Source organism: Lynx canadensis, chromosome B3 (assembly GCF_007474595.2).
Source record: "Lynx canadensis isolate LIC74 chromosome B3, mLynCan4.pri.v2, whole genome shotgun sequence".
Taxonomy (NCBI): domain Eukaryota; kingdom Metazoa; phylum Chordata; class Mammalia; order Carnivora; family Felidae; genus Lynx; species Lynx canadensis.
The window spans coordinates 5,761,417-5,787,061 of record NC_044308.2 but is presented as its reverse complement, the minus strand read 5'-3'; the positions used below and the strand labels follow the sequence as shown (position 1 = coordinate 5,787,061).

The following is a 25,645-nucleotide window of genomic DNA, read 5'->3' as shown; positions in this document are numbered from 1 at the left end:
AGCCGCGGCCATGGCCCAGTCCCCTCCTCTGCACAGCCTCCTGGGCCAAGACCACTGGATCTTCCCCCAGGGTTGGGGCTGGGCCGGCCACCCGGACTCCACATCCCCTGCCTCCTCCTCGGACTCGTCGGGCTCGTGCCCCTGCGACGGCTCCCGCGGCCCCTCGCAGCCCGCGCCGCAGGCCCGCAACGCCCGCGCCGCAGAGGCCGCCCCGACGGCGCCCGGACGGGCCCGCAGCGGAGCCGCCGCCGGGCAGCGGCAGAGCGCCAGCGAGCGCGAGAAGCTGCGCATGCGCACGCTCGCCCGCGCCCTGCACGAGCTGCGCCGCTTTCTGCCGCCGTCCGTGGCGCCCGCCGGCCAGAGCCTCACCAAGATCGAGACGCTGCGCCTGGCCATCCGCTACATCGGCCACCTGTCGGCGGTGCTGGGCCTCAGCGAGGAGAGCCTGCAGCGCCGGCGCCGGCGGCGCAGCGACGCGGCGGTGCCTCGGGGCTGCCCGCTCTGCCCCGACGGCGGCCCCGCGCAGACGCAGACGCAGGTGCAGGCGCGCGCCCCGGCGCTGGGCTCAGCCGCCAGCCCCTCCGCGTCCTGGGGGTCCCCGCCGGCGTGTCCCGAAGCACTAGCGGCCCCCGAGCGCCTGGGGAGCAGGATACCTGACATGGGTCCCTGGGTTACACCCCCTTACCACCCTGGGATGCAGTCGCCCCCGCAACTGTCCCGAGGGAGAGGCCCCGACGGGGCCCTTTGGACACCGCCCCAGGGCTGTTCAGGAACGCAGACGTCCCCAGAGTCCAGGAATCAGGCTACACCCTGGACGCCTTCCCCCGCGGCCCCTGAGCTGGCTGTAATATACCAGGTACGCACCCAGGCCCCGCTGCTTCCCCTGGGGATGGTCCCCAGGTTCGTTTGGGGGTGGAGACAGTGAGTTGGCTCTCATCTGCAGAGAATTTCATACTTTTCAGATCCCCGTTTATCTAATCCAACCCAGGCGGGGGTAGAGAGAAGCGGAAGGGAGTATGGAGAGGACCCTAACCTCCTTGGGGAAAGAGGTAGGGCCTCGGGTCATTAAGGCCACCACCACCACAGCCACGTGGAAGAGGGGGAATCTTTGGACTTGCTCCAGAGGCAGGATGGAAGGTAGCAAGGGCCGCTGGCAAGAAAGTCGCTCCAGGTGCTCCCGTGGTTGGCCCCGGGGGTAGGGACTTCCGGAGTCGAGGGGCTTGGAGCTGGTGACCTTCGCGTTTTCTTCAAGCTTCATTTGTTGTTGAGGCCCACAAATGAATGAATCACGGTCCACGAAAGAGCATGTTAATAAGCGAAAATGATTGCTTGCTCACTGCCCGACACCATTCTTGGCACTGTACGTGTGCACGTACCTACTCAGTCAGCCCTCCAGCAGCTCCATGGAGTAAGTAACTGTTACCATCATCCCCATTTTACAGATGAGAAAACAGAATGAAAGAGGTCGAGTTCTCATAGCTAGTTAGTAGCAGAGGTGGGATTCGAACCCCGGGCAGTGTATCTCCAGAGCCGGTGCTGTTCGCCACTTGGCTTCACTGCATCCGTGGCACCAGGGCTGTCCGGAAGCTGCCGGCCACACTCCAGGGAGCATCCAGGTTCAAGGTCTCAAGCTATCTCAGCGCAGTGGCCCACTAACCAGCTGCTTTTGTCTCTCTTGCAGGGTATCTCTGTGTCTCCAGAGTCCTGTCTGTTGCCAGAAACGCCACCCCTCCTGTCCCGCCCAGCATGCCAGAGACTCCAGTCTCAGACCCAGTGGGGTTGCTGGAGCCACGGCGCAGAGATGCTCCCCGGGTCAGAAGACCAGGGACCAGGCCCTGCCTTCCAGCTCGGTGATGAGAGCCCTTCCCAGAGCTCAGGCGTGCAGCTCAGTGGCTGCCCTGAACTTTGGCAAGAAGATTTGGAGGGGGCCCACCTGGGCATCTTCTACTAAAGGCCTTGCGTTGTCCCCTTGTCGGCCAGGAGTCAGGCCTCCAGGGTGGGCTGCCTTCCATCTGCTGCCTCTGAGGTCTTCAAGGTTTTTTTGTTTTTGCTTTTTTTAAAACCAAGCATCTCTTTTCCAAGGGATGGCTTTTATGGAAGCAGTGTTTGAAACAGGTCGTGGGTGGCTTCCCTGGCTGGAGTCAGGGCTGGGGCAGGGCCCTCCATTCTTAGAACCCGCCCCCCCCCCTCCAGAATGCCCAGTGCTCTGCAGAGCACCGCCTGACCTACAGGAAGGTGGTGGCTGCTTGAGCACAGACTCGGCCGGCTGGGACTGGTGGGGGAGTGGGTTGTGGCTGGGGGTGGGGTGGGGGGGGCGTGGGAGAAGCCTGTATGCTTAGATTTTGTGCTTCTTAAAAAAACAACACAAATTTTGGTGTGGTCTCTTTTTCTTCTGTCAACCTGGGTTCTTATTGCCTTATTGGGAAAAGGAAGAATGTTCCCATCCTGCGGGGAGCAGTCATTCTGTTCTTCCCCTCCCCGGGTCTAGGCCTCCTGAGGTTGGTGTGTGCCCTCACTTGCCACTTGGACAGTCTTTACTGTGCAAGGGCTCCACCCGGCCTGCTGTGCAAGGTGACACGGGCGGGTTAACGCTTGGGCCCGTTCACCTGCCTCAGCCCCGCCGCTGTCACCTTTGCCATTCTCCTGGGTGCCCTCCTGCTGACCCAGAGGGCTCCTTCACAGTTATATGGAAGTGTTTTTAAAGGATGCATGGTGGGGCGCCTGGGTGGCTCAGTCGGTTAAGTGTCCAACTTCGGCTCAGGTCATGATCTCACGGCTCATGAGTTCCAGCCCCGCGTCGGGCTCTGCTGACAGCTCGGAGCCCGGAGCCTGCTTCCGATTCTGTGTCTCCCTCTCTCTCTGTCTCTCCCCTGCTCGTGCTCTCTCTGTCAAAAATAAATAAACATTAAAAAAGAATTAAAGGCTGCATGATGGTTAGCTCCCACCAGCGAGGCCCAGTGTGTCTGGGGTTGCCATAAGAAAAGATCACCAATCAGGTGGCTTAAGCAACGGTATCTTTTCTCACGGTTCCGGAGGCTAGAAGTCCAAGGTCAGTGTCAGCAGGTTTGGTTTCTACTGAGGCCCCTCTCCTTGGCTTGCAGATGGCCACCTTCTCACTGTGTCCTCACATAATTACCCTGCGGCCTATGTGTCTGTCGGTCTCTTCCTGTAAGGACACCAGTCATACAGGGTTAGGGCCCACCTATATGACCTTATTTTACCTTAATTACCTCTTTATAGGCGCTCTCTCTGAATGCATTCCTGTTCTGAGGTCCTGGGGGTTAGAACTCAGTTCAGCCCATAATAGCCAATGTTAGATGCCAGGGAGAAAACATTCCTCAACTAACAAGGCGAATTACAGGCAAGAAAGCGGTCAAAGACCAGGTCAAGGATGGGAGTTTATATAATAAGGAGCTTAGGGACCAGAGGGGATGTGACAGCCTGGTGGGAGATGGGGCTGACGACAGTTTCTTTCTTGAGTTACCCGATTGGTGAATGCCGCTGCGTTGATTTATGCTGCCTGGAGTAAAGAATCTTGAGGAGAGAATGCCATCTGTGATCCATTAGCAAAAGCCTCCATGGGCTGGGGAGCCAGCAGCTGTGGTGACGTCATTCTGTATCTGCTGACCCGGGTGGAGGAGAATTGCAGGATGTTGGGGGGGGTGGGGTGGGTTTTGAAGGATGTGCAGGAGTTCGCCAAGAGGAGTGAGTGGAGAGTGACCTAGGCAGAAGAAACTGAGTCCAGAGCTGACAGAGAAAGGTGAAGATGAGAGTTGGAAAAGGGGCTCAGAGACCAGGTTGTGGGGACGCCTCCCCCATATGGCCTCTTTCCTGGCTAATGGGGAGGCATTGAAGGTAGGGAAAGGGAGATGAGTCTGTCACAGGCACATCTGGTCCCTTTGGGTGCTTGGCAGAAATGGAGCCGGGCAGGGAGGCCGCTGTTAACAGTGCAGGGCAAGAGCAGGGGAGGGTGGAAGACCGGAGCACAAACTGCTCAAGCTCTCAGCCACATGCAGGGCCACCCATCTCACCCTGCACGGTGACCCATGACCTGCCCATGTGCCTGATGACGTCAGACAAGTCACTCCCTCTCTGTGCCTCAGTTTCCCCATCTCCTAAAAGGGGAATGGGTTTAGGCGACCACTGAGGTGGCTCCTTCCTCTAACCTTCTAGGGTTCTGGTTCTTACTCTGGGGTCTTGTGTCCTTAGGGGGCTGCCAGCCACACCCGGAAGGATGAGAAAACCTCTCACGAGGTCATGAACAGCTAGGAGACGGATACAGGGCGCTGCTGACCCGGGTGCACATTCCATTCAGCTCTTACCCACTGTATGGCTGTGGGCAAACCAAGAAACCTCCCTGAGCCTCAATTTTCTCAGCTGTGAAAAGGAGACCATGATAGACCCTATCTATTCCTTAGGGTCTTTAGGCTTGGCACGTAGTAATTGCTGAATGGCCTGAGAGACGACGCAGTCCAGCGATTCCCTAACCTGACTGCGTGTTGAGGCATCTGGTCCTAGGGTTCCACCCTGAGGGCATGATCCAGTGCCTTGAGCTGGAGCTTAGGAACCTGGGGCTTTAAGAATGTCCTTCCCAGGGATTCTGGGGGCTCAACCAGGTTTGGGTTCGATGGTGATTCTTCACCCTTTCGTTTTATAGCTGGGGAAACCAGCCCGGGTAGAGGAGCAACTTTCCCTAGCACCCCAGCTAGGTGGGGATGTCAGGCCCCTGACTCCCTGTTCGGTGCTCTCTCCTTCCCTACAAGGCCCGAGGTCTTGGTTCCACAGTCTCGCAGCAACTGCACCAAAAGCAGAGCTAAAGAGCTGCCCTCTTTCCTTTGGCTCCCACAGATCTGGGGTTAGTCCTTATAGGGACAGAGAGAGATATGCCCTGGTCCGGTCACTGATGGCCATGCTCCTCCAGCTCCAAAGCCCGAGCCCGAGAGAGTACTGGCTTTCTCCAGCAGCAGCCAGAGCTGGGCATCTTCTGGAATTTGGTAGCCTGTTCCCAGCTCACTGCAAGAGGTACCTCTTCCAGGAGATGCAAAGGCAGAGGCGAGAGGCCAGCAGCTAGAGTTGCTGAGATGCGGCTGGACCCAGGGGCAGGGCCCAGGGGGCTTCAGCGACCTTCCCACCCCTGTCCTCAGCCTCTGCGAGGGAAGGCTCAGGCCTGCCTCTCAGGAGCAGTAGCCCCTGGCTCCACCCTGGGCTTGCTGCCCCTGACTGCGGCTGGAGTCAAGAGACTGGACATTCTTTCAATGCCTGTAGGGGACATGCCTCCTGAAGAGCCTCCTGGGTGGGAGGAGGTGGGAGACATACCCCCCCACCCCGCTGCTTCTTGCCCCTCCCCAGGGGCCGCCTTCCCTGCTGGCCCCACCGCAGGGTGCCCCGCCGGCAAGGACAGCCTGAGTTCTAGTCGGCCCCTGCTCTGTGTGCGACCTTGTGCAGGGTTCTGCAGGCAGGTGTCCGGCTGTGTGAGCCCTGACGGCGTTCCCGAGGAACTGATTTCCTGCAGCCACTGAGGGCGTTCCGAATGCCAGCCTCGTACGCCGTGAGGTGGTGGGAGCACGTAACGTGGGGATGCCACGGACCCTGCCACAGATGGCTTCCCTTCTGCACGGGCTTTACAGCCCGCATCTCCTTCTAGCTCTACTGACTTAACCTCCCTGAGCCTCAGTTTCCTTATCTGCAAAACTGAGACAAAAACAATCCTTATCTCCTGGGACTGTTGAGGCCCAAATGAGATAATGCGCATAAACACTTTGCCCAGTGCCAGGCGCAGAGGCTAGGATCCCTGCTGACTCTTCTCCCAGGAGGCCAGTTCTCTCCCAGGGACCCCGTGGGGCTGGGCCCTCCCCCAGCGGGACCTCCTGAGGGGGCCTGCCCTCTGATCCCCAGAAGGTTAAGTGCCAGCCAGGGCTGCTGGGCACTGGCGACAGGAAGGACTGGCCCACAGGGGCTGGGCTGAGGGAAGCCTCCCGATTGGTGGAGAGACCCCACCCCATAACCTGGGCGGGCCTCACCCCTCCAGCCGCCCCACCTTTGATGTAGGGACTGCAGGGGCCGGCTGGGGAGCCTTCGGTCCCAGACCCCACCCCCACTGCTCCCAAGGGGGAATAGAGGCTGTGAGGGAAGAGGGCAGGCCAGGAGACGGGCTAAGGATAACAATACCCAAATCTCCTCCTGTGTCAGGCAGTGCCCCACATACGTGAATCTCCTTAGATGCACACCCCGACCCTGGGATCCGCTGCCTTTAGGTGTAGGTGCAAAAACTGGAGCCCGAGCTGTGATCTGAAACCAGGCCCCCCGGTCTCCCAGACTCCAGCCCCAGTGGCTCACTTGGAAGAAACCCCCAAAGAGCCCTGCGGTCTATTACCTTCCTCTTTCTTTCCACCAGACTGTGATGCTCCGCTGGGTGCTGTGGGGCTGGGGCTGAGGCTGAGTTTCCCCAAACCTGGCTCCATTTGCTAAGAAACTTTCACCAAGGCCAATGTGAGCCGTGGAGCCGCGTGGGTCCCAGACCTCCTCTGGGATAGGCTCTGACCTCGGGCTGCCCCAGGTGATCTGGAGGGGCGCCTGTCTTTTTCCGCACGCTGCTTTTGAAAACAACCACCTTACGAATTGAGATCACCTTCCACCATGAATCCTGGGGAGGGGGGGCGGGACATGCCCTTGGCCAGTGGGTGGTCAGAGCAGGCCTGGGTCCCAGGGCTTGCCGTCCTCACTGCAAGCCCCCTTCACTGTCCCAGGTGTCCCCGGGATGCTGGCTGCATGCAAGAAGAGAAGCCCAGTCAGCATCCTGCCCCCTTAACCTCGCGGTAGGGCAGGTGCGGATCGTAGTGTCTGGAACGACGGAAACTTCTGCTTTCTGAAAAAGACTCCCTCCACTGTCAGGACCTGCTCTGCGCCGGGCACCAAGCCCCAGCTCCCTGCACTCCATCACGAGAACCGCTGGGTCTGCTATAGCAGCCACCTCCTCATGGTTTCCGGCACCCGGCATCTCCTGCCTGCCACGGGAATTCGGACGAAACGAACACCGCAGGCCGACCCCACAGCACACCCAGGTGCTCTGTAGGAAGGGCCAGCAGGCTGGGCACTTCTCCCCTCCTGTGCTCCGTGGGGGTCCCCTACACCCCGGGGGTCCCTCCGTCCCTCCCAGGCTTCCTGGCTCTTGTGCAAACCTACTCACTCCCACTCTAGTGTAGTAACGAGTCTAGGCATTGATCTAGAAATCCTTTATTTACACTTTCTCTTAGAAAAAAAATATATAGATCTGGTGCCCTGTTGATTCCTCAGGTTCAGGAAATTTATGGGAAGGTGAGAGAGGGCACAGGGCCGCCCCCTAAGGCCATCCATCGTCCATCAAGGGCTTCTGCTCATCTGACCCCAGCGCTGGGCTTCCCTGAGATCAGCCCCAGGGCCCTGGGTGACAGACACCATGCCAGGCCTGGGGTGGAGTTGGCAGGAGGGGCAGGGACTGAGAGGTGTTGGGGCAGTCTGGCCATCAGGAACTGGATTGGCCCCATGGGCAGAGTGGAGAAAACCTGGGCCAGAGACTTTGTCCTGGGGTGAGGACACCATTGCCTCAGGCTCCAGGAAGGGGTCCTGCCGTGGGCCACCGGGACAGACACGGAATAGGCATCTCACATGGGGGCCAGGTGACTGCAAGGACCAAGGACCATTAGCTGTTTTCTGTGAACCACCTGAGCACCACATCCTTGTTTTCCTTCACCCACTTGATGTTGGCTTTGGTCTTCTCCAGGGCCTGCTCCAGAGCTCGGGTGGCTGAGCCGAAGCCTGTGTCCACGTTGTTCTTCTTGAACTGCTCCAGCTGCCAAGGAAATGAAGATTCTCAGCCTCAGGCTGGGTCTCTAACACAGCCGTGAGGGGAGGGCGGCCTAGTCCTCTGTCCTCCCTGTCCACATTAGGGCCCTTGCAAATGGAGAAGCCACAGCCTGTTCTCCAGGAGAGAAAGGGCTGGCCCTTCTCTGTCCCTGGGATAAAGTCCTTATCTAGGGCAGAGGTGAAAATAAGCACAGCCTCGGGGCGCCTGGGTGGCTCAGTCAGTTAAGCCCCCGACTTTGGCTCAGGTCATGATTTCATGGTCCGTGAGTTCGAGCCCCACAGCGGACTCTGTGCTGACAGCTCAGAGCCTGGAGCCTGCTTCAGATTCGGGGTCTCCCTTTCTCTCTGCCCCTCTCCCACTCATGCTCTGTCTCTCTCTGTCTCTCAAAAAGTGAATAAACATCAAAAAAATTTTAAATAATAAAATAAATAATAATAAATAAATAAATAAGTCACAGATGAAAAGATATATTAGTACAGGAGGTTGTAGCCGGGGCAATTAGGCAAGAAAATGAAATAAAAGGCACCCAGAAAGGAAGAGGTAAAACTATCTCTGTAAGCAGATGACGTGATTTTTGTATTCAGAAAATCCTAAGGAATCTACCAAAAACAAAAAAAACCCAAAAAACTATTAAAACTAACAAATTCTGCAAGGTTTCAGATGAGCAACATACAAGATCATACTACATTTCTACACACTAGCAATGAGACATACGAAAATGAAATTAAAACAGACCCATTTACAATAGCATTAAGAAGAATAAAAGACTGAGGAATAAATTTGACAAAAGACATACAAGACTGGTAATGCTGAAAACTACAAAACACTGTTGGAAGAAATTAAGAAGGACTGAATAAAAGGAAACAATACCCAAATCGACCCAAATCTGTGTTAATGGAGTGGAAGATTTAATATTATTAACATGGCAACGGTTCCTAAATTGATCTACAGATTCAACGCAATCCACATCAAAATTCCAACTGCCTTTTTTTTGCAGAAATGGACAAGCTGATCCTAAAATTCATAAGGAAATGCAAGGGACTCAGAATAGCCAAACAATCTTGAACAAAGCTGGAGGGCTGACATTCCTAAACTCATTACAAAGCTACAGTAATCAAGACAGTGTGGTATTGGCTGAAGGACAGACAGATAGATCAATGAAATACAATTAAGAGTCCAGAAATAAGCCCTCGCATTTACAGTCAATTGATTTTCAACAAGAGTGCCAAGACCATTCAGTGGGGGAAAGAATAGTCTGCTCAACAAATAGTAGTGAGACAATCGGACAGCCACATGCAAAGGAATGAGGTTGGACCCCCACCTCACACCATATACAAAAATTCAGCCAAAATTGATCAAAGTCCTAAATGTAAGAGCTCAAATAGTAAGACTTTTAGTAAAAAGCAGGTATAAATCTTCATGACCTTGGATTAAGTGATCGTTTCTTAGATATGCCTAAACACAAGCCATAAAAGAAAAATTAGAAAGCTGGACTTCATCAAAATAAAAAAAAAATGTTAAGGTATGGAAAGACACTATTGAGAAAGTAAAAAGGCAATCCACAGAATGGAAGAAAACATTTGCAGATCAGGTATCTAATAAGGGTCTAGTATCCAGAATATATAAAGAACTCTTACAACTCAAAAATGAAGAGACAAATATCCCAATGAAAAAATGGGTAAAGGATTTGAACAGACATTTCTCCAAAGAAAACATATGAATGGCCAATAAGCACATGAAAAGATGTGCAACATCATTAGTCATTAGAGAAATGCAATTCATACTATCTCACATCCACAGAATGGCTATAATTTAAAAGGAAGGAAGGAAGGAAGGAAGGAAGGAAGGAAGCAAGCAGAGGGAGGGAGGGAGGAATGAAGGAACAAAGGAACGAAGGAAGAAAAGAAACGTAAGTGTCCAAAGACATAGAGCCGTGGAAAGTACATTGGTGCAATTACTTTGGAAAACATTTTGGCAATTTCTCAAAGAGTTAAACATAAAGTTACCAGATGATCCATCAATTCCCCTCCCAGGTGTATACCCAAAAGAACCAAACACATATGTTCACTCAAAACTTTGTACATGAACATTCATAACAGCGTTATTCATAATAGTCAGAAAGTGGAAACAATCCAATGTCGATCGACTGATCAATGGATAAACAGATGTGTTATACCCATACAATGGAATATTATTCAGCCATAAAAAGGAGTGGTACCCTACCACATGGATGAAACTTCCACAAAAGGCCTCATATTATATGATTCCATTTCATGAAATATCCAGAATATGCACATCCATAGAGACGGAAAGTAGATTAGTGGTTGCCGGGGGCTGACAACAGAGGACTGGGGAGCGACTGCCACAGTTTCTTTTGGGGGGTAATGAGAATGTTCTGGAAGTAGATGGTGGTTATGGTTCTACAAGCTTGTAAATATCCCGAAAGCCACTTCACATGGCGAGTTTTATAGTACATTAATTATATCTCAATTAAAAAAATAGACAATATCAACCTAACACAATGAGTTAACTTTAGCTTCTGATTCAAACATGCATATCACTGCAAAATGAGTTTTAAAAGAAACAACCTAGAAGGTTTAAAATGGGCCAGATAGAGGGACACATGGGTGGCTCAGTCGGCTGAACATCCAACTTCAGCCTCACGGTTCGTGAGTTCAAGCCCCACCTCGGGCTCTCTGCTGTCAGCACAGGGCCCTCCGCAGATCCTCTGTCTCCCCCTCTCTCTGCCCCTCCCCTGCTCTCTCTCTCCCTCAAAAATAAAAACAAAACAAACAAACAAAAATGGGCCAGGCAGAATATGATACGTAAAGAATTGTTCCTTTTCTTGGCTTTGCTAATAACATTGAGATTATCTTTTAAAAATTCCTTTAAATAGGACTAAATCATAGACAGGTGAACTGTATGATATTAGTGATCCCTGCTTGAAAATTCTCCACCCCCAAAACAGAACCGGCAAAACGCTGATAACTGTTCAATCTGGGTAATGGGTAGGTACGTGGAGGTTCATTTATATTATTGTCTTTACTTTTTGCCTATATGAAAGTTCCAAGATGAAGTTTTCTGATTGAATCGTCACCATTTAAAAAGCCTGGATACTGGGTTCTACTCCTGAAACAAATACTACACTGTGTGTTCACTAACTACATATTTATTTAATAGTTAAAGAAATAATAAATATTGATTTAATATAGAGAGAAATTAATTAAAAAAATAAATAAATAAATAAATAAAAAGCCTGAATACCCAGCTTCCCCTGCAGGTGAGGAAGGCCTGGCGACGTGGAGCCCGGGCTCTCCTTGACCACACCCAGGGGGCGCCGGCTGAATGGTGGTCCTTTTAGACTCGCGATGGACCTCTGGATGCCGCCCCAGGGTCCCGGGCTTCTTACCTGCTGCAGCTCGAACTCAGTGGAGAATCGTCGGGTCACCGCCTGGATGAGGTTGGAGAAGGAGAAGGAACCAGTGCCATAGCTGTGGGGACAGGAGAGAGAAGACACCGTGAGGGGTGGAAGAAGTAATGCTCCGTGACTGGCAGGTGCCATTATACCCTCACGTCTGCTCTGCGACTGTCCCCATCTTGGAGGTGAGATGAAATGACACACCCAAGGTGATACCCCGAGGGACACGACCGCAGGTTTGATCTCAGTATCCTTGCTCCCCTGTCTCCAGAGAAACAGACTTTCTTTGCCCCAAGTGGGAGAAAGGACAGCCCATACCCTGCCTTGTCTTTCCATGTTGGCCCTCCCCGCCCTCCCCTGCGCCTGACCGCAAGCTGGGTTAATTTTTCAGCACTCCTAGGCGGTGTCCACAGCCCCCCACCACGCTCCAGCCCTGCGGTGTCCCATGCACACAGACACACGGACCCTTCCCTCCGCCCCCGGACACCCCAGCCTTGGCGGGCACTTCTCCCAGCAGGCTCCCCCAGACTCACTCCTGAAAGAGTTTCTTCCAGTTGCTCTGGACAAAGTCCCAGACCAGGGTTTGCCCGACGACGTTGCTGGAGATGCTGCTCAGAGTGCTGGTGACATCTTGTTTCCGGATGAGGTTAGGGTCCAGGGTATAACTCAGGAACCTGTGAGGGAAGGATGCTGGGTTAGTGACCACTTCCAAGGGCTGTAGTCAGATGATACGAGACAGAGAACCCAGGAAGGCAAAGGATCCCCTCCCCTGCCCCCGACACCTCTCCGGCATCCTCCTAATGTCCCTTCAGTCTACTGAGGGTTGAAGACCTCTTCGTCCTACCTCCCTCTCACAGGTGGGACACTGAGTCTCCCAGGCAGGGTCACTGGCCCTGCCCGACACGGACCTGGTGCCCGATGGATATGTGATGACTGATGATGAATGAATGAAGACAGGAAGGAGTACCAGAGCCGGGAGCCCCGTCCCAGGCACGGCAGCCACCTTGGTCTTTGACACTGAGGGAGGCTCTTCTTTACTGGGGTCCGGGAGATGACATACAGGTGCCCGGTGGGAGCCAGGAGCTTGGGGCGTGCCCCGCTGGACGTCCAAAAGGACCCAGGCCCAGCTGCAACAGAGCCCTCGGCAGAGAGGAAAACTGAGCTCCTGTCAACTGCCGGCCAAGAAGCCAAAGCGGTTAAAAGTGTGGGACGGAGACCCAGACGTGGGTTCAGACCTTGGCTCCACCACTTACTAAAGCTTCTGGACTTTGGGCAAGTTGTTTTCGCTTCTCTGAGCCCCAGTGTCCTCCTCTGCGACATGGGGGCCCCACCGCCCCACCGCACAGGTTTGTGAGGATGCCGTGAATGAGAGGCCCGGCTGGTTCTTGCTCTCCCACGTGGGGTCCCCCGTGGGGAGGGGAACTCACGCGGCCCCGTCGGGCCCCGGTCCTCACCTGTTCAGGATCCAGACCTGGTTGCTGCAGGCCAGGGCTCCGCGGAGTTTGTCAGCCTCGTTCACCAGTTCAGCCTTTAGGAACTGCTCCCACACGAAGTTCCACTCCTCCTCGCCGCCCTGGGCGATGGCATTGCAGTACACGGTGGACCGCAGGTTGGGGTGGATCCTGGCGAGGGGTGAGAGGGTCAGGGCAGGGAGGCGGGGGGACGAGGGTCTGACGAGGACACGGCTGTGGGCTCCAGGGACGGATGAAGGTCAGGGGAGGAGCGGGGGATACACTCACGGGTTGTTCTGGGGGTTCTTCTTCCACTCGGCGAAAAGAGTCGCGGCCAGCTTCTCACACTCAGGAACCCCGTAGGAGCAGGCGGTGCTGACGGCGTTAATCTCGCTGTACCTGCCCCACGGGTGACACTCCGTCAGCATGCCCATGGGCCGCCCGGCCCAGACTTGGGCAGAGACACCCCCCTGCCGACACACAGCTCCGGGAAGGATGGCGGGGCCCGGGCTCTGTCTGAGGCTGCTCACTGGATCTCCCTAAGTGGCTTTGTGCCTTGGGCAGCCCAGGGACTTAGAGGAGTCAGCACACGCTGCAGCCCCTATCTGAACACCGAGAATCTGAATGATCAAGACCCGGAGGGGACCTCGGAGCTTCAGTTGGGTCCCTTGTACAAAGAGGTCAGATGGGCTCCCGGGCCGCACAGAACCTCAGGGCAGGCCTCCTCCTCCCGCCTGGTGGCCCCGGCCAAGAGATGGCCTCCAGAGGACACTGCGGGGCCCTGCCCTGGACTCCCCGGGTCAGGGTAGCTGGGCCGCCCATGGCCTCCGGAAATAAGGAAAGGAGAGAGGCTCTTGGCTTCTCAACGGTCCACTCACTGGTCCATGAGGGCTTGCGGGTGATCGGTCCAGTTTTTGGTGACTCTTTCGAAATGATTGAAGAGGGGCGTGACCTGCTTCTTCAGGTACCTCTGGGCAAAAGAAAACACGGAGAGCTTTGAAGGCAAGACTCCTGCCAGGTCTTTCTGGAGTCCCTGCAGCCTCTGACGTGGGTGTAGGTGCAGCAAGGGCTGCTGGCTACGGAGGCAGAGAGGCCGGAGGCTCAGGGCCCCGAGGGAGCCAGCAGGGCCCAAAGGGGCCTGCACGGGCCAGGTTTCAGATCACTGGCCCGAGGCTCTCCTGCCTGAAAGCCTCAGTCAGCTCCAACACTCCTTGTCTGTGTCACCAGTTTTTAATAGTGTTGGGTCCCCCCCCCCCCCGCTCCACCACCAACCCCAGTGGTGAGTATTCCGTGTCTACTGTGAAGAGTGTGGAAGATACAGAGCAGCATGTGCAGAAAGTGAAAACTGCCCAGGAGCTTCCCCAAACTGATTTTCAAATTGGTGAGTTTACCCCTTCTTTCCCCCCGTCTACCCAGCAGATCCGTCATGCTGTCTGCTGCCCTTTGCCCCCGACACTGGAATGTAAGTTCTGCCTCCGGTTACTAACACCCTTCGCAGACTCGGGTTCAACACGGTGGATCGTCACGGGCCCCAACCGGAATCCACGTCCAAACGTAAAAGGAATAAACTTCCAAGAGCCAAGAGAACGGAAAGGGAAAAAGAGTGGATGAGATGCCCATGCAGTCAGGAAGCTGCAAGGTGGGGAGAGGAAGGGAGGGACGGGACAGAGTCACAGTGCGGGCCCCGGGGGCAGGGGTGGGGGGGTTGGAACCGGAAGCAAGGCTTGCCCAGACAAGGCTCAGACTCAGAGGGTCGGGTCTGCAGGAGACAGGGGTGAGGCGGGGGCTGAACACAGGGGGAATGAGTCCAAGTCTGCAGCGGGAGTAGTTGAACCCCCAAGCTCCCACTTCCCTCCTTGCAGCAGGGCAACAGCCCCCCCCCCAAAGGTGAGGCTGAATCAGTGGGGCTCAGAATCGGGGGGCCCCAGACATAGCAGAAGCGTTGGCCGACTGCAGAGGTGAAAGTTTATATCCTAACTGGAGGTAACTCAAGTCAGCTTCTTTCTCCCCCGTGTCCGCCAGTCATAGAAAGTGGGCATCACCAGCCTCATTATACAGGATAAAGGGTGATTCCCTGGTCTCAGGGAAACACACTCATGGATACTATGTGTGTGTGTGTGTGTGTGTGTGTGTGTACATTTTTAGTAAATTCTATATTCAACGTGGTTCTTGAAATCACAACCCTGAGATCAAGAGTCACATGCTCAGAGGCGCCTGGGTGGCTCAGTCGGTTAAGCATCTGACTCCTGACATTGGCTCGGGTCACGATCTCATGATTTGTGAGATCAAGCCCCATGTCGGGCTCCAAGCTCAGCGTGGACTGGGATTCTGTCTCTCTCTCTCTGCCCTTCTTCCACTCACATGTGCATGTGTTCTCTCTCTCAAAATAAAACACTGGGGCGCCTGGGTGGCTCAGTCAGTTAAGCATCTGACTTTGGCTCAGGACTTGATCTCGTGGTTTGTGGGTTCAAGCCCTGCATCGGGCTCTGTGCTGACAGCTCAGAGCCTGGAGCCTCTTCGGATTCTGTGTCTCCCTCTCTCTCTCTCTCTCTGCCTCTTACCACCCCCCCTCCAATAAACAAACATTAAAAAAAGATGTTTTAAAAATAAACATATGATAGAAGAAACGCCCACAATCTGTAGCCGAGGGGGCTACAGGAGGAGGAGGAGAAAGACACATCGGGACTGAGAGAAGAGCCCACAAGCTCCCAGAAGGGAAAAAACAGCCACGTTCAAAGAACCAGAGATGAGCAAGCCTCTGAGCTTCTCAACAGCAGCACGAGAGGCTTGGCATCAGCGGAGCAAGGCCTGAAATTGTCTGAGGAATAGTAGCTTCCAACCTAGAAACTTCTAATCCCAGATAAATTCTGGGTCCAGTGTGGTGATGGAATAAACACATTGTGCATGATCTCCCTCCACTCTTAGGGACACTTTCTCAAAAACTCCTGGAAAAGGTGCTCCACTATGGGAGAGAAAACTCAAGGAAGAACCCACTGGTTCAGGAAACATGAGATGCCACACCGGGGGAGAGCCTCCCATTCGGGGGAGGGGTGGGGCTGAGCCGCAGTTCCAGAAGGGAGCACATGGACTGCGGGCTCCGGCAGGGAGGGATGCCTCCAGGAAAATGCAGCAAATCTAGCATATGCCCTGATGACGTTTGTGCAAGATGTATAAAAAAAAGGGGGGGGGGACATAAACATAAACTGACTGGGTGGCTCAGTCAGTTGGGCATCTGACTCAGGTCATGATCAGGTCATGATCTTGTGGTTCGTGAGTTCGAGCCCCGCCCCGGGCTCTGTGCTCACAGCTCAGAGCCTGGAGCCCGCTTTGGATTCTGTGCCTCCCTCTCTCTGCCCCACTCCCGCTCACGGTCTGTCTGCTCTCTCTCTCTCTCAAAATAAACATTAAAAAAAAATTTCAATAACCACAATACAGTAAATGCTGAATACTGAGTTGATCAAATATTGTGACTTAACTACATCGGGAGGATGGAGTAAATCCAACGTAGGCAGGTTAAAGAGTTAAAATCTCACTTGCCGTCACACCTCTTTCAACATCATAGGAAGTGCACGAGAAAAAAAATTTTTTTAATTAAAAATGACCTCTGGGAATGCCAGCCTGGTGCAGCCACTCTGGAAAACAGTATGGAGGTTCCTCCAAAAACTACAAATGGAACGACCCTATGACCCAGCAATTGCACTACTAGGCGTTTATCCATGGGATACAGGTGTGCTGTTTCGAAGGGACCACACATCCCCATGTTTTTAGCAGCACTATCGACAATAGCCAAAGTATGGAAAGAGCCAAATGTCCATCGATGGCTGAATGGATAAAGAGATGTGGCATATATATACAATGGAGTATTACTCGGCAATCAAAAGGAATGAAATCTTGCCATTTGCAACCACGTGGTGGAAATGGAGGGTATTATGCTAAGTGAAATTAGTCAGTCAGAGGAGGCAAAAAATCATATGACTTCACTCATATGAGGACTTGAGACACACAGATGAACCTAAGGGAAAGGAAACAAAAATTATATAAAACAGAGAGGGGGACAAGAGAGAAGAGACTCATAAATAGGGAGAACAAACAGAGGGTTATGGGAGGGGTGGTGGGAGGGGGGAGGGACTAAATGGGGAAGGGGCACTAAGGGAATCTACTCCTGAAATCATGGTTGCACTAGAGGCTAACTAATTGGAAGTAACTTTAAAAAAATAAAAATAAAACAGCTAATAAAAAAATGATCTCTTCAAGTTTCATCTAATGGCTGCATAATATTCCATCAATGGATATTGTAGTTACCTAACCATCTCCACTGTTGGACATTTGTTTTGGGTTCTTTTTTTCTTTTTTCTTTTGTAAATCACCCTGCTGAGTTTCTCTCTTATCTCCCTCATGGTAGCCTCAACAAATAAATTTATTTATTTATTTTGAGAGAAAGGGGGAAGAGAGAGAGCAGGGGAGGGGCGGGGGGGGGGAGAGAGAGAGAGGAGAGAGAGAGAGAGAGGAGGAATCCCTAGCAACCTCTGCACTGAAAGTTGCAGAGCCCAATGCAAGGCTCGAACCCAACAAACCATGAGACGGTGACTAAGTCGAAACCATGTTGGACGCCTAACCGCCTGAGCTGTCCAGGCGCCCCCGTCTGTGTCCTTTCTCGGCCCTACCAACCTGCTTCGCCCTTTCCAGTACCTGTTCCCTGCACCCTACATCCTCTTGCCACTCTGCCCACCTGCTCTCAGAAAAGGACCCGGTGTCCTGTCGGCCCGAAGGGTGCCACCGCTCCAGACAAAATTTCTAGTAACTCCCTAATGGTGCATTTCTGGCACCGGGCAAATCGGCCCTCGAACCCTGCCCTGCCCCCCTGTACCTTCATGGGGCCGTAGACCTCAGAGCGGTCGAACATGAGCTTAAAGTAGCTCAGGCTGCTCAGGGCGGCCTGCCAGGGCATGTACTCGGTCTCTCGGATCAGGAAGAGAGTGTTGTTCAGCGCCAGAGTGACGGGGACCTTTTGGGCACTGGGGATAGACACAAGGGCTCAGGTAAGCATCCCCATTAAGCCCAGTCCTCACTGAGGGGGCCCCAACCCCTTCCTGAAACCTGAGAGCCCCAAATGAGCCAGCTCCAACGTTCACTGTAGATGGGCCTGGGGGTAGGTAGGGGTGGGGCCGGGGAGGGGGGAGGGATGGGGGACAAGGTCAGCTCAGGCCCTGTCCTCACCCACTGCCAATCACATTCCCCTGCGTATTATCCCCATTTGACAAACGGGAAGCTGAGGCTCAGAGAGGCAAAGTGACTTGCCTAAGGCCACACAGCCCATAAGAGACAGAGCTGAGATGCATAAGGACAAAAAAAACCTCTGCTCTTTATTCTGCCCACCTCTTCTCTGATTTGCTCGGCCCCCTGTGCCTTCCTCCCTCCTCCTCCTCAGGCCATCTGTGCACCTGTGGTTCATAAATGTCCGTGTCTATGGGTGACATCACCTAAGTCAAAGAGCTTAGCACCTGCTGGGAACACAGTAGGTGCTGAATAAATATTTGTTTATCCATGCTGCCTCTCTCCTGCTCTGTCCTTCCCAGACTTTTTGTAGCATCTGCCATGGCAGGCTGGCACACAGTTAATCCTCAGGAAGAGCCTGGTGCTATGAAGGACCCTGTGGTTTTGGAGTTGGCCAGACCTGTGTCTGGCTGTCACGGGCTACAGAGTGACCCCAGGTAAAGCACTCAGTCAAACTCTGAGTCTCGGATTCCTTATCTGGGAAAAGTGGGTTGTAACACTAGCAATCTGCAGGGGTGTGGGGGCCCAGGGAGGGGCGCAGAGAAGCACAGGGAGCCCATAGCAGTGTGCCTGGGTCTGTCGCTGTAGAACAGCACTTGCCCAAGTCACCAGGCCAGGGACAGGCTGGGCCCAGGAGGAGGGGGGCACTCCACCTCGCCAGGTTGAAGGCATCGTGGATGACCTGAGCCCGATTGATGACAGGAATGACCTAGAAGGGGCGACAGAGCGCGTGACCTCAGGCTGCTGCTGGGGCAGGGCGGGGGGGGGGTGGGCAGGGCCCGGGCTGGGCAGGGATGGGGGCTGGCGGCCGACACCCACCGACAGGTCTGCTGCAGGCTGGGTTTGGATCTCTTCCAGTTTTCATTGTCATAGTTCACCAGGTAGTAGCCCGTCACGTTGAGTTCAGCAGAACCCAGTCATTAGCTGTGGTCTTGAACAGGTCTTCTGGGCTGCGGGGAGAGATCAGAGCTAGGTGGGGCTGCTCAGAAGGCCACAGGCTGACCTCGGCCTGTCTTTCTCCAGGCCTCCCAGCAGCCTGGCACCGCTGGCCCTCAAGCCTCAGGCGATGCCAAGGGAAGGGGGAGGAGAAGGGGCGTAGGTAGGACTTGGCTGCAGGCCAAACTCTGCCCTCAGAGGGACCAAGTGCCATCTCTGCCCCTCTCTGCCCTCCCTTCGGCCTTGCTCCCGGCAGCCCAGGGGGGCCGTCCGCTTGCCACTTCCCACCTGCCCCGGCTCCTCCTGGCCGGAGGACACTGGCCCTTGTGTCCTGCCGTCCGCAGGGACCTTGGGAAGCAGCCTTACCTTCAGGGCACACCTCTGCCCTAGCCACAGTCCTTAGTTCTCCTCCTGCCTTTCTCTCTGCCTTTCTTCTGCCCCCACGAGCCTGGCTAAGGTCCGTTGTCCTTCCCCTAAGACTCAGCTCACCTCCTCCAGGAAGCCTTCCCTCACCTCTCCGTGAAGTTGAAACTTCCTATTCCTGGCTCCCTGCCCCATGCCCCAGCAGCCTGTATGTGCCTCTGGTTAAGGCATCCAACACAGCTCTAGAAAGTTTTAGCTGCTTATCTTCCTTCTCTCCAGCTGCAGTTTTGGCCTCGGCAGGGGACGAATTGCCTTGACCGGATTCCCCAGTACCTGGTGGAGTAGGGCTGTTTATACTTTGCGCCAGGCACTGTCTTAAACATCTCATGTGGGTTCTCTTCTTTAGTCCCCACACAACTCAACCGGGCCGCTCTTGTTCTTAGCCCATTTTATAAATGAGGAAATGGGAGACCAGAGAGGAATGGCAACCTGCCCGGGGCCACACGGCTTGGGCGGCCGCAGAGTAGAGCTTAGAACCAGAGAAGTGGGCTCCATTTGTTGAATGAGACCATGAGGAGGTCACTGAGGCCTGCCGGAACCCCCAGGACGTGGGCCAGGAGCTGGGGGTGTGGGGGAGGGGACTGCTGTCCACAAGGGCGGGCTGGATTACCTTTTTCGACGCCCGGCAGCCAGTAGTGAGCCTGCGGGCTGCCGTTTCTGACAGAAGAGATGGGAACGATCCACAGGTAGCATGCAACAAGAGACCAGATGCCAGGTGATGACAGCCGGCTGCTCTCGGTCACTGCCAGCAAAGAACAGCCCCGCCCAGCCTCCCAGTCTCTGCCCGGCTCCGTCTGGGCACTTGAGCACGCCCCTTCCCCACCCCCCCCCCCATCCCGGGCCAGGTGCTGAGGCTGGGACCACGGCAGGTCAGGACCCACCATGGTCAAGGGACACCACAGCACCTGTCCTTCAGAGCCCTCACAGGACGCCCGCCTCAGTGCCCCCTGCTGCTCACTTGAACTGTGAGGGGCGGGTGACCACGGACTGGGGGTCAAGGAGGAAGTGCTGCTGGGAGATGGTGCCTGTCTGGGTGTCCACGGTGATGACGGGGAAGCCCATCTGCAGGATCCAGCGGTCCATGATGGCACTCACGGTGTCGGGCAGCTTGATGGTCGGCTGTTTGTCTACAACCTGGAGCACAGCGAGACGGTGCCCGGCCGTCAGCGGCCCGCCCGGGGCAGCCTCGGAAGACCCACCTTGCAGGGAGGCAGGGCCAGCGGAGGAGCCCGGGGTGGGGGTGGGGGTGGGCAGGAGCCTGGGTCCCAGCTCAGCTCGAACCTCAGAGGATGGGAGGGGAGAAAGGAGAGGAGGGAAAACACAGTCCAAGGCACGAGCGGGTGCAGAGACAGGGAGCAGGAGTGGGTGGTCTGGGGACGGGCTTAGGGCGGTCGCTACTGTCTTCTTGGGTCTTTTTTCATCTTTTTCCATGCATGCACGTGCGCTGCTTTAGTAATAACGGCAAAAAGCCAACAACATCTGTTAATGACTGAGAAAATTAAGACGAGAAAGAGGATAAAGAACACCAGAAGGGGACAGGCTGAACAGGGGGGGAGCTGGGGGCTGCTGCAGAGAGAGGGGAGGCTCAGCACAGAAGGGGTACCCTGGAGGCAGGGTAGAGCAGGCGTGGAGGAGGGCTCAGCTTTGGAGGAGAGGAAGGAGCGGAAACTGAGGCAGGCGAGGAAGACGGGGGTGTGGAGGGAGGGACCGAGGCAGTGAGGAGCCCCCTGTCGGCAGGCTGTGGGAGGTCAGGGCGGGAAGGGGTAAGGGAGAGGGGGACAGCCAGAAGAAAGAATTTGGGCCGAGACCAGCATGGAGGGCCCTGGAGCCCGGCTGTGACTCTGAGACAAGGCCCTGGGTCTCCCCTCCCTGGGGATCTGGGCTCGGGATTCTGGAGGGGTCAGTGGGGCTGAGGAGGGCCGAGAAGGAGCCCTAAGGGAAGGGAAGCTCTGGGGGAAGATGGGGGTGTGCGGACTCCAGCCGTACTAGAGGCAGGGGGGCCGGGGAAGGGGCGGGGAGAGGGCAGTCTGAGGGTCTGCACTGCAGACAAGGGCTGCTTGGGGTCTGAGTGCACAGGAACGCAAGGCAGGGCTGGGTGGGAGGGTCAAAGTTCGTGCGGGGGGTGCTGGTGTGTGCAAATTCATGCCTGGGAGGGGCGGTCGGGGCACAGGGCAGCCAGGAGTGCTGAGTAGATAGAAAGACTCGCTCCAAAGTTCCAGGCAGAGGAGGGCTGGTTTCCTCACCTCTAAGACCTGGGGGCTCCTCGGCTCCCATCACGGAGCTCACTACGGGCTGAGGCAAGCTGCCCGTGGTCTTGACCCATGGTCTCACGCCTCCTGCAAGGAGCCATCATGGCCCCCACTTTACAGATGAGCAACAAGGCTTCAAATGACCCCCCTGGGCTGGTGAGCAGTGGAGCTGGACGCATTCTAGTACACGTGTGCCACCCCTAGGGACTTAGGGCACCGCAGGACCCCGACCGATGGCTGCAGGGGCTTTGGCTGTCACTGACCTGCTGCAGGTGCTCCCACAGGTTCAGGTAGATGGTGTTCCCGTATTATAGGTATGGAGTAGACTGTGGAAGACAGGTCCAGTGACCACCACTGAATGTCTGTGGCGACGCACCTCGGGGGCTGGAAAACCGCCCCCCCCGCCCCGCCATGGCTGGCCGAGGGGACTCCCACCGCATGCCCTCTTTGAACAGGTCCTCGGTCAGGAAGTGGAGAGCATCCTGAGGACAGAGGCTCCCTGGGGGAGGGGAGAGGGTTCGGAAGGCTGTGCGGAGCCAGCCGGACCCTGGGCCCCCCCGGACAAGGGCAGATGCTCCCAGTGCCCTAGCTGCGTCCCCACCCCTTCCACACGCCCTCCCCGCCCCACACACACACACACACACACACACTGTCTCAGTACCTTGCTGTAGGAGATGGAGTCAAACACCTCACTGATCTGGGCCGGCGTGTTGATCTCCGAGCGGGAGTTGACAGCGGGTGGGAGGAGGCCAGGGCGTCCACAGCCATCACACGGTACACGTCGTTCAGCACCATGAGGTCTTTCTGCAAAGCCCCGCTGGGTGTCAGGAGACCGGCCCGACACGGGATGACCCGGGTCTTCCCCTCCCCCAGCCCCTCGTCCCCAGACCTTGGGGCCCAGGGCAGCCGGCTCACCAAATTCCACGTGGGCTCTGCAAAGTCGGCACCTAGGTACTCCACGTAGGAGGCGAAGCCCTCGTTCAGCCATAGGTCATTCCACCACTCCAAGGTCACCAGGTTCCCAAACCACTGTTGGGGGGGGGAAGGTCAGCCCGGCTGGCCTTGTGCTCACAGTCACCGGGTGTCCCCCACGCGCCAGGCACCGGTTCGGGACTCCACCAACCTCGCCGTGACTCCCCTCTGCCATCCTGTCGGGTGGGACCCTCCTCCTTCGCAGGTGCCCAGGCAGAGCGGGGACTTGGGCCATGTCCTTTCCCTACCCTCCCTGGGAAGCAGGGGCTACCTGGTGGGCCAGCTCGTGAGCAATCACGGTGACCACACGCTCCTGGTTGCCGCTGGAGGAGGACTGCCTGTCATACAGCAGCGCACTCTCCCGGTAGGTCACCAGCCCCAGTTCTCCATGGCGCCAGCGTTGAAGTCAGGCAAGGCAATCTGGTCTGGGGGCGGCGTGGGCCAAAGCCATTGTCAGGACGGCCTCTGGGTGGGGAACCCTACCCGCCGCCCCCACCACAACGCCCCTCACTCACCCGATTGTTGAGCGGGTGGGCGTGTCGTAATGTTGGGAAAAGTCCAGGATGGGGCCTGTCACCTTCAGGGCATAATCGCCATGGCCCTGGTTGATTGCACTGGGCCGGGCCCAGATCCGGATCTGCAAAGAGGGTGGGGGTAGGTCAGAGGCCCCCCTCGGCTCCCGGTGCAGATGGGCCAAGCCGTGGGGATCCCAGGCTAGTAAGGGGGATGACTAGGTTAAAATGAGGGGCTGGGGAGTCTTTGGGGGGCTTTGAGCCTTAGGGAGGAGCTCCGGGAATAACGATAGCCACGGCCATCATCCGTTTGGCATCCGTGCGTTGGGAACTCCCTTCATGAGGACAGACCCATTTTTCAGATGCAGAGACCGAGGGTCAGAGAACTTAAGACACTTGCCCAAGATCACTCAGAGCTGGGGTTTAAACACCGGCCTAACAACTCAGGGGCTGAGATGGGAATAATAAAAGAGGAATGCCCGTCAGGCCAGAGCCAATCCCGGGGAAGGGCCGGCGGGCCCAGCTTCTTACCAGGACGCCACTGGGAGCTCTTGTCTCCACATATGAGAACTCACTAACGATGTAGGCCAGCAGTAAGTAGACATTATGGGTGTGGTTTCGAACTCGGTGACTTTCCAGGTGGGATCTTCACCAAACGGGACGCTGGGGCCTGGGCATGGACCGTTCAGGCATGTGGAGACGCGTCCTCTCCCCCGCCCTGCATCCCAACCCTGGGCTGCCTTCTTCCCAAGGCTGTGTGTGGCCCCTGGGACAGACCCGCTCACCTCTGGGCAGCATGTTGGACAGGGCCACCAAGTTGTTGGGGTGGATGATGGTGATGTTAAACGTGGCCTTCATGGCGGGCTCGTCAAAGCACGGGAAGGATTTCCGGGCCTCTGTAGCCTGCATATGTGTCGTGGCCAGCACCCTGCCCAGACCGGGGTATTAGAGGGTGTGCTGGCAGAATGCCTGCACCCCGTGAGGGTGGGCAGGGCGGGGCTTCAGGGCGCCGCCGGGCATGCGGGAGAAGGGCATGTCGCTGGGCATGAAAGCCTGGTCCGGCTCATCCCTGCCCTCCCCGCCTCCCCCAGGCAGCCTCTGGGCCCCGACAGGCCAGCTCCTATGGGAGAGCAGAACTCCTTCAGGGGTCGGAGTCAAAGTCCCGGCAGGATCCGTGCCCGAGTTAACTAGGAGGCTTTGGGCAAGTTTCCCTCCTTCTGAGCCCCAGTTCTCCTATCTGTCCGAGGGGTTCTTTCGCCACTTGCCCCGGACTCCCTCGTGGGGGGGACAAGCCAGAAAGAGCCGCCCCCCCGCCGCCCCCGCGGATGGAGTCACGGCCCAGCCGAAGGCTCCAGGCGGTTCCGAGGCCCGAACCCAAAACCTTCCTCGGCCCCGGGACCCGGCTCTTGCCTCAGCACTCTAGGACCTGCCCCACTGAGCGACGCAGACGCAGACGCAACTTACTTTTTGACCGTTCTCCATGTACTCGCTGCGGTAGAAGCCCGCCAGGTCGTCGGCCAGCTCCCCTGGAACCACTCTTCATCTCGTACTGTCTGCCGGCCACCAGCGGCCTGGAGGTGCACGACCAGGTACTCGGTGAGCTCCACCAGCTCCGTCCTGACGATGACAGGTTGCGGCTGGAGCCCCCCGCCGACAAGGCCACCACGTGCCCCTGGTGGTTGGTGTAGTTGCGCCTCTTGCTGTGGATGATGACGATGTTGGTGGACTCCTTGCACGTGAAGCGAACGATGCTTGTGCCCGTGAAGACGTACAGGCCCTTATTGTTGGGGGTGAGGTAGGGCCTCAGCGTCACGTTGTAGGAGTCGGGAATCAGCGTCTTGGGTAGACGGTAGACGTTCCAGGGCTTGCTTTGGTCCAAGGTAGTAGCCACGGTGGTGGTAGGGCCCGTGGGGGCCGCCGTGGAGGCCGCCGCGGAGCTCTCGGTGCTCCTGTTCTTCTCCTGGGAGTACACCACGGACAGAGCGATGATGGTGCACACGGCCGCCACGCCCAGGAGGATGGCCAGGATGCCCACGGGCTTGGAAATGTAAAGCCCTTGGCCATGGTGAGGGCAGGGGGGGAGCTGGGGGAGGTTCAGGACGGCGAGGAGCAGGCGCAGCGTCTGGCCAGACTTATATCCCTGAGGGGCAGGGGGAGGAGCCCCACAGCCCCAGATTGGGCAAAAATTAACCAGGGCTCAGGCAGGCAAAGGTCAGTGGGCTGGCCAGGGGCGCCCTGTGCTCGGGCCCTGGAGAGGCTGAGATCCAGGAACAGTGTGCTGGGGTGCCTGTGGGGAGCAAACAGCGTCCGGTTACAGGCTGCAGGAAGGAAGGCTGAGGGCAGGCGGGGTAGAGGGAGCGGCAGGGCCGGGTGGCATCGATCGGCCTGTGCCCCGGGACAGCGGGGACAGAGGAGGAGGACCGAGGTTAGAGTCTGCGAAGGACTTCCCAGGAGCAGAAGGAGGAGATACAAGGGAGGAGAGGATCGGTTTCTGGCTTGGGACAAGAGTGCCGGTCACCCTGGGGCTGGATCCCGGCAGGGTGCCCGGGGCTCGTCGGCGACAGGGG

General features: G+C 56.4%; 2 protein-coding genes across 2 annotated transcripts; one reads left to right on the top strand and one right to left on the bottom strand.

Annotated features, from left to right (window-relative positions):
- The first annotated feature begins 3 nt into the window (after positions 1-3).
- Positions 4-2,020, top strand: MESP2 (mesoderm posterior bHLH transcription factor 2). Its single transcript, XM_030317374.1, has 2 exons — positions 4-856; positions 1,682-2,020. Exons 1-2 carry the CDS (start codon positions 11-13, stop codon positions 1,949-1,951), a joined length of 1,116 nt encoding a protein of 371 aa, XP_030173234.1. The 5' UTR covers positions 4-10; the 3' UTR covers positions 1,952-2,020.
- A 5,197-nt stretch (positions 2,021-7,217) lies between these two features.
- Positions 7,218-25,272, bottom strand: LOC115516265 (alanyl aminopeptidase, membrane; the record flags this gene model as incomplete). Its single annotated transcript, XM_030318738.1, is given in 32 exon segments — positions 7,218-7,828; positions 11,253-11,334; positions 11,795-11,935; positions 12,716-12,883; positions 13,001-13,111; positions 13,591-13,682; positions 17,580-17,727; positions 18,640-18,695; positions 18,806-18,837; positions 18,840-18,887; positions 18,890-18,936; positions 19,030-19,096; positions 19,956-20,035; positions 20,304-20,479; positions 21,858-21,904; positions 21,907-21,920; positions 22,024-22,066; positions 22,069-22,093; positions 22,256-22,317; positions 22,320-22,398; positions 22,510-22,623; positions 22,838-22,941; positions 22,944-23,011; positions 23,100-23,203; positions 23,610-23,671; positions 23,674-23,748; positions 23,864-24,006; positions 24,161-24,198; positions 24,543-24,612; positions 24,614-24,649; positions 24,651-24,729; positions 24,732-25,272. Coding segments are annotated over 32 exon segments (3,102 nt in total), but the record flags the coding sequence as incomplete, so codon positions are not given.
- Between the last annotated feature and the right edge of the window lie 373 nt (positions 25,273-25,645).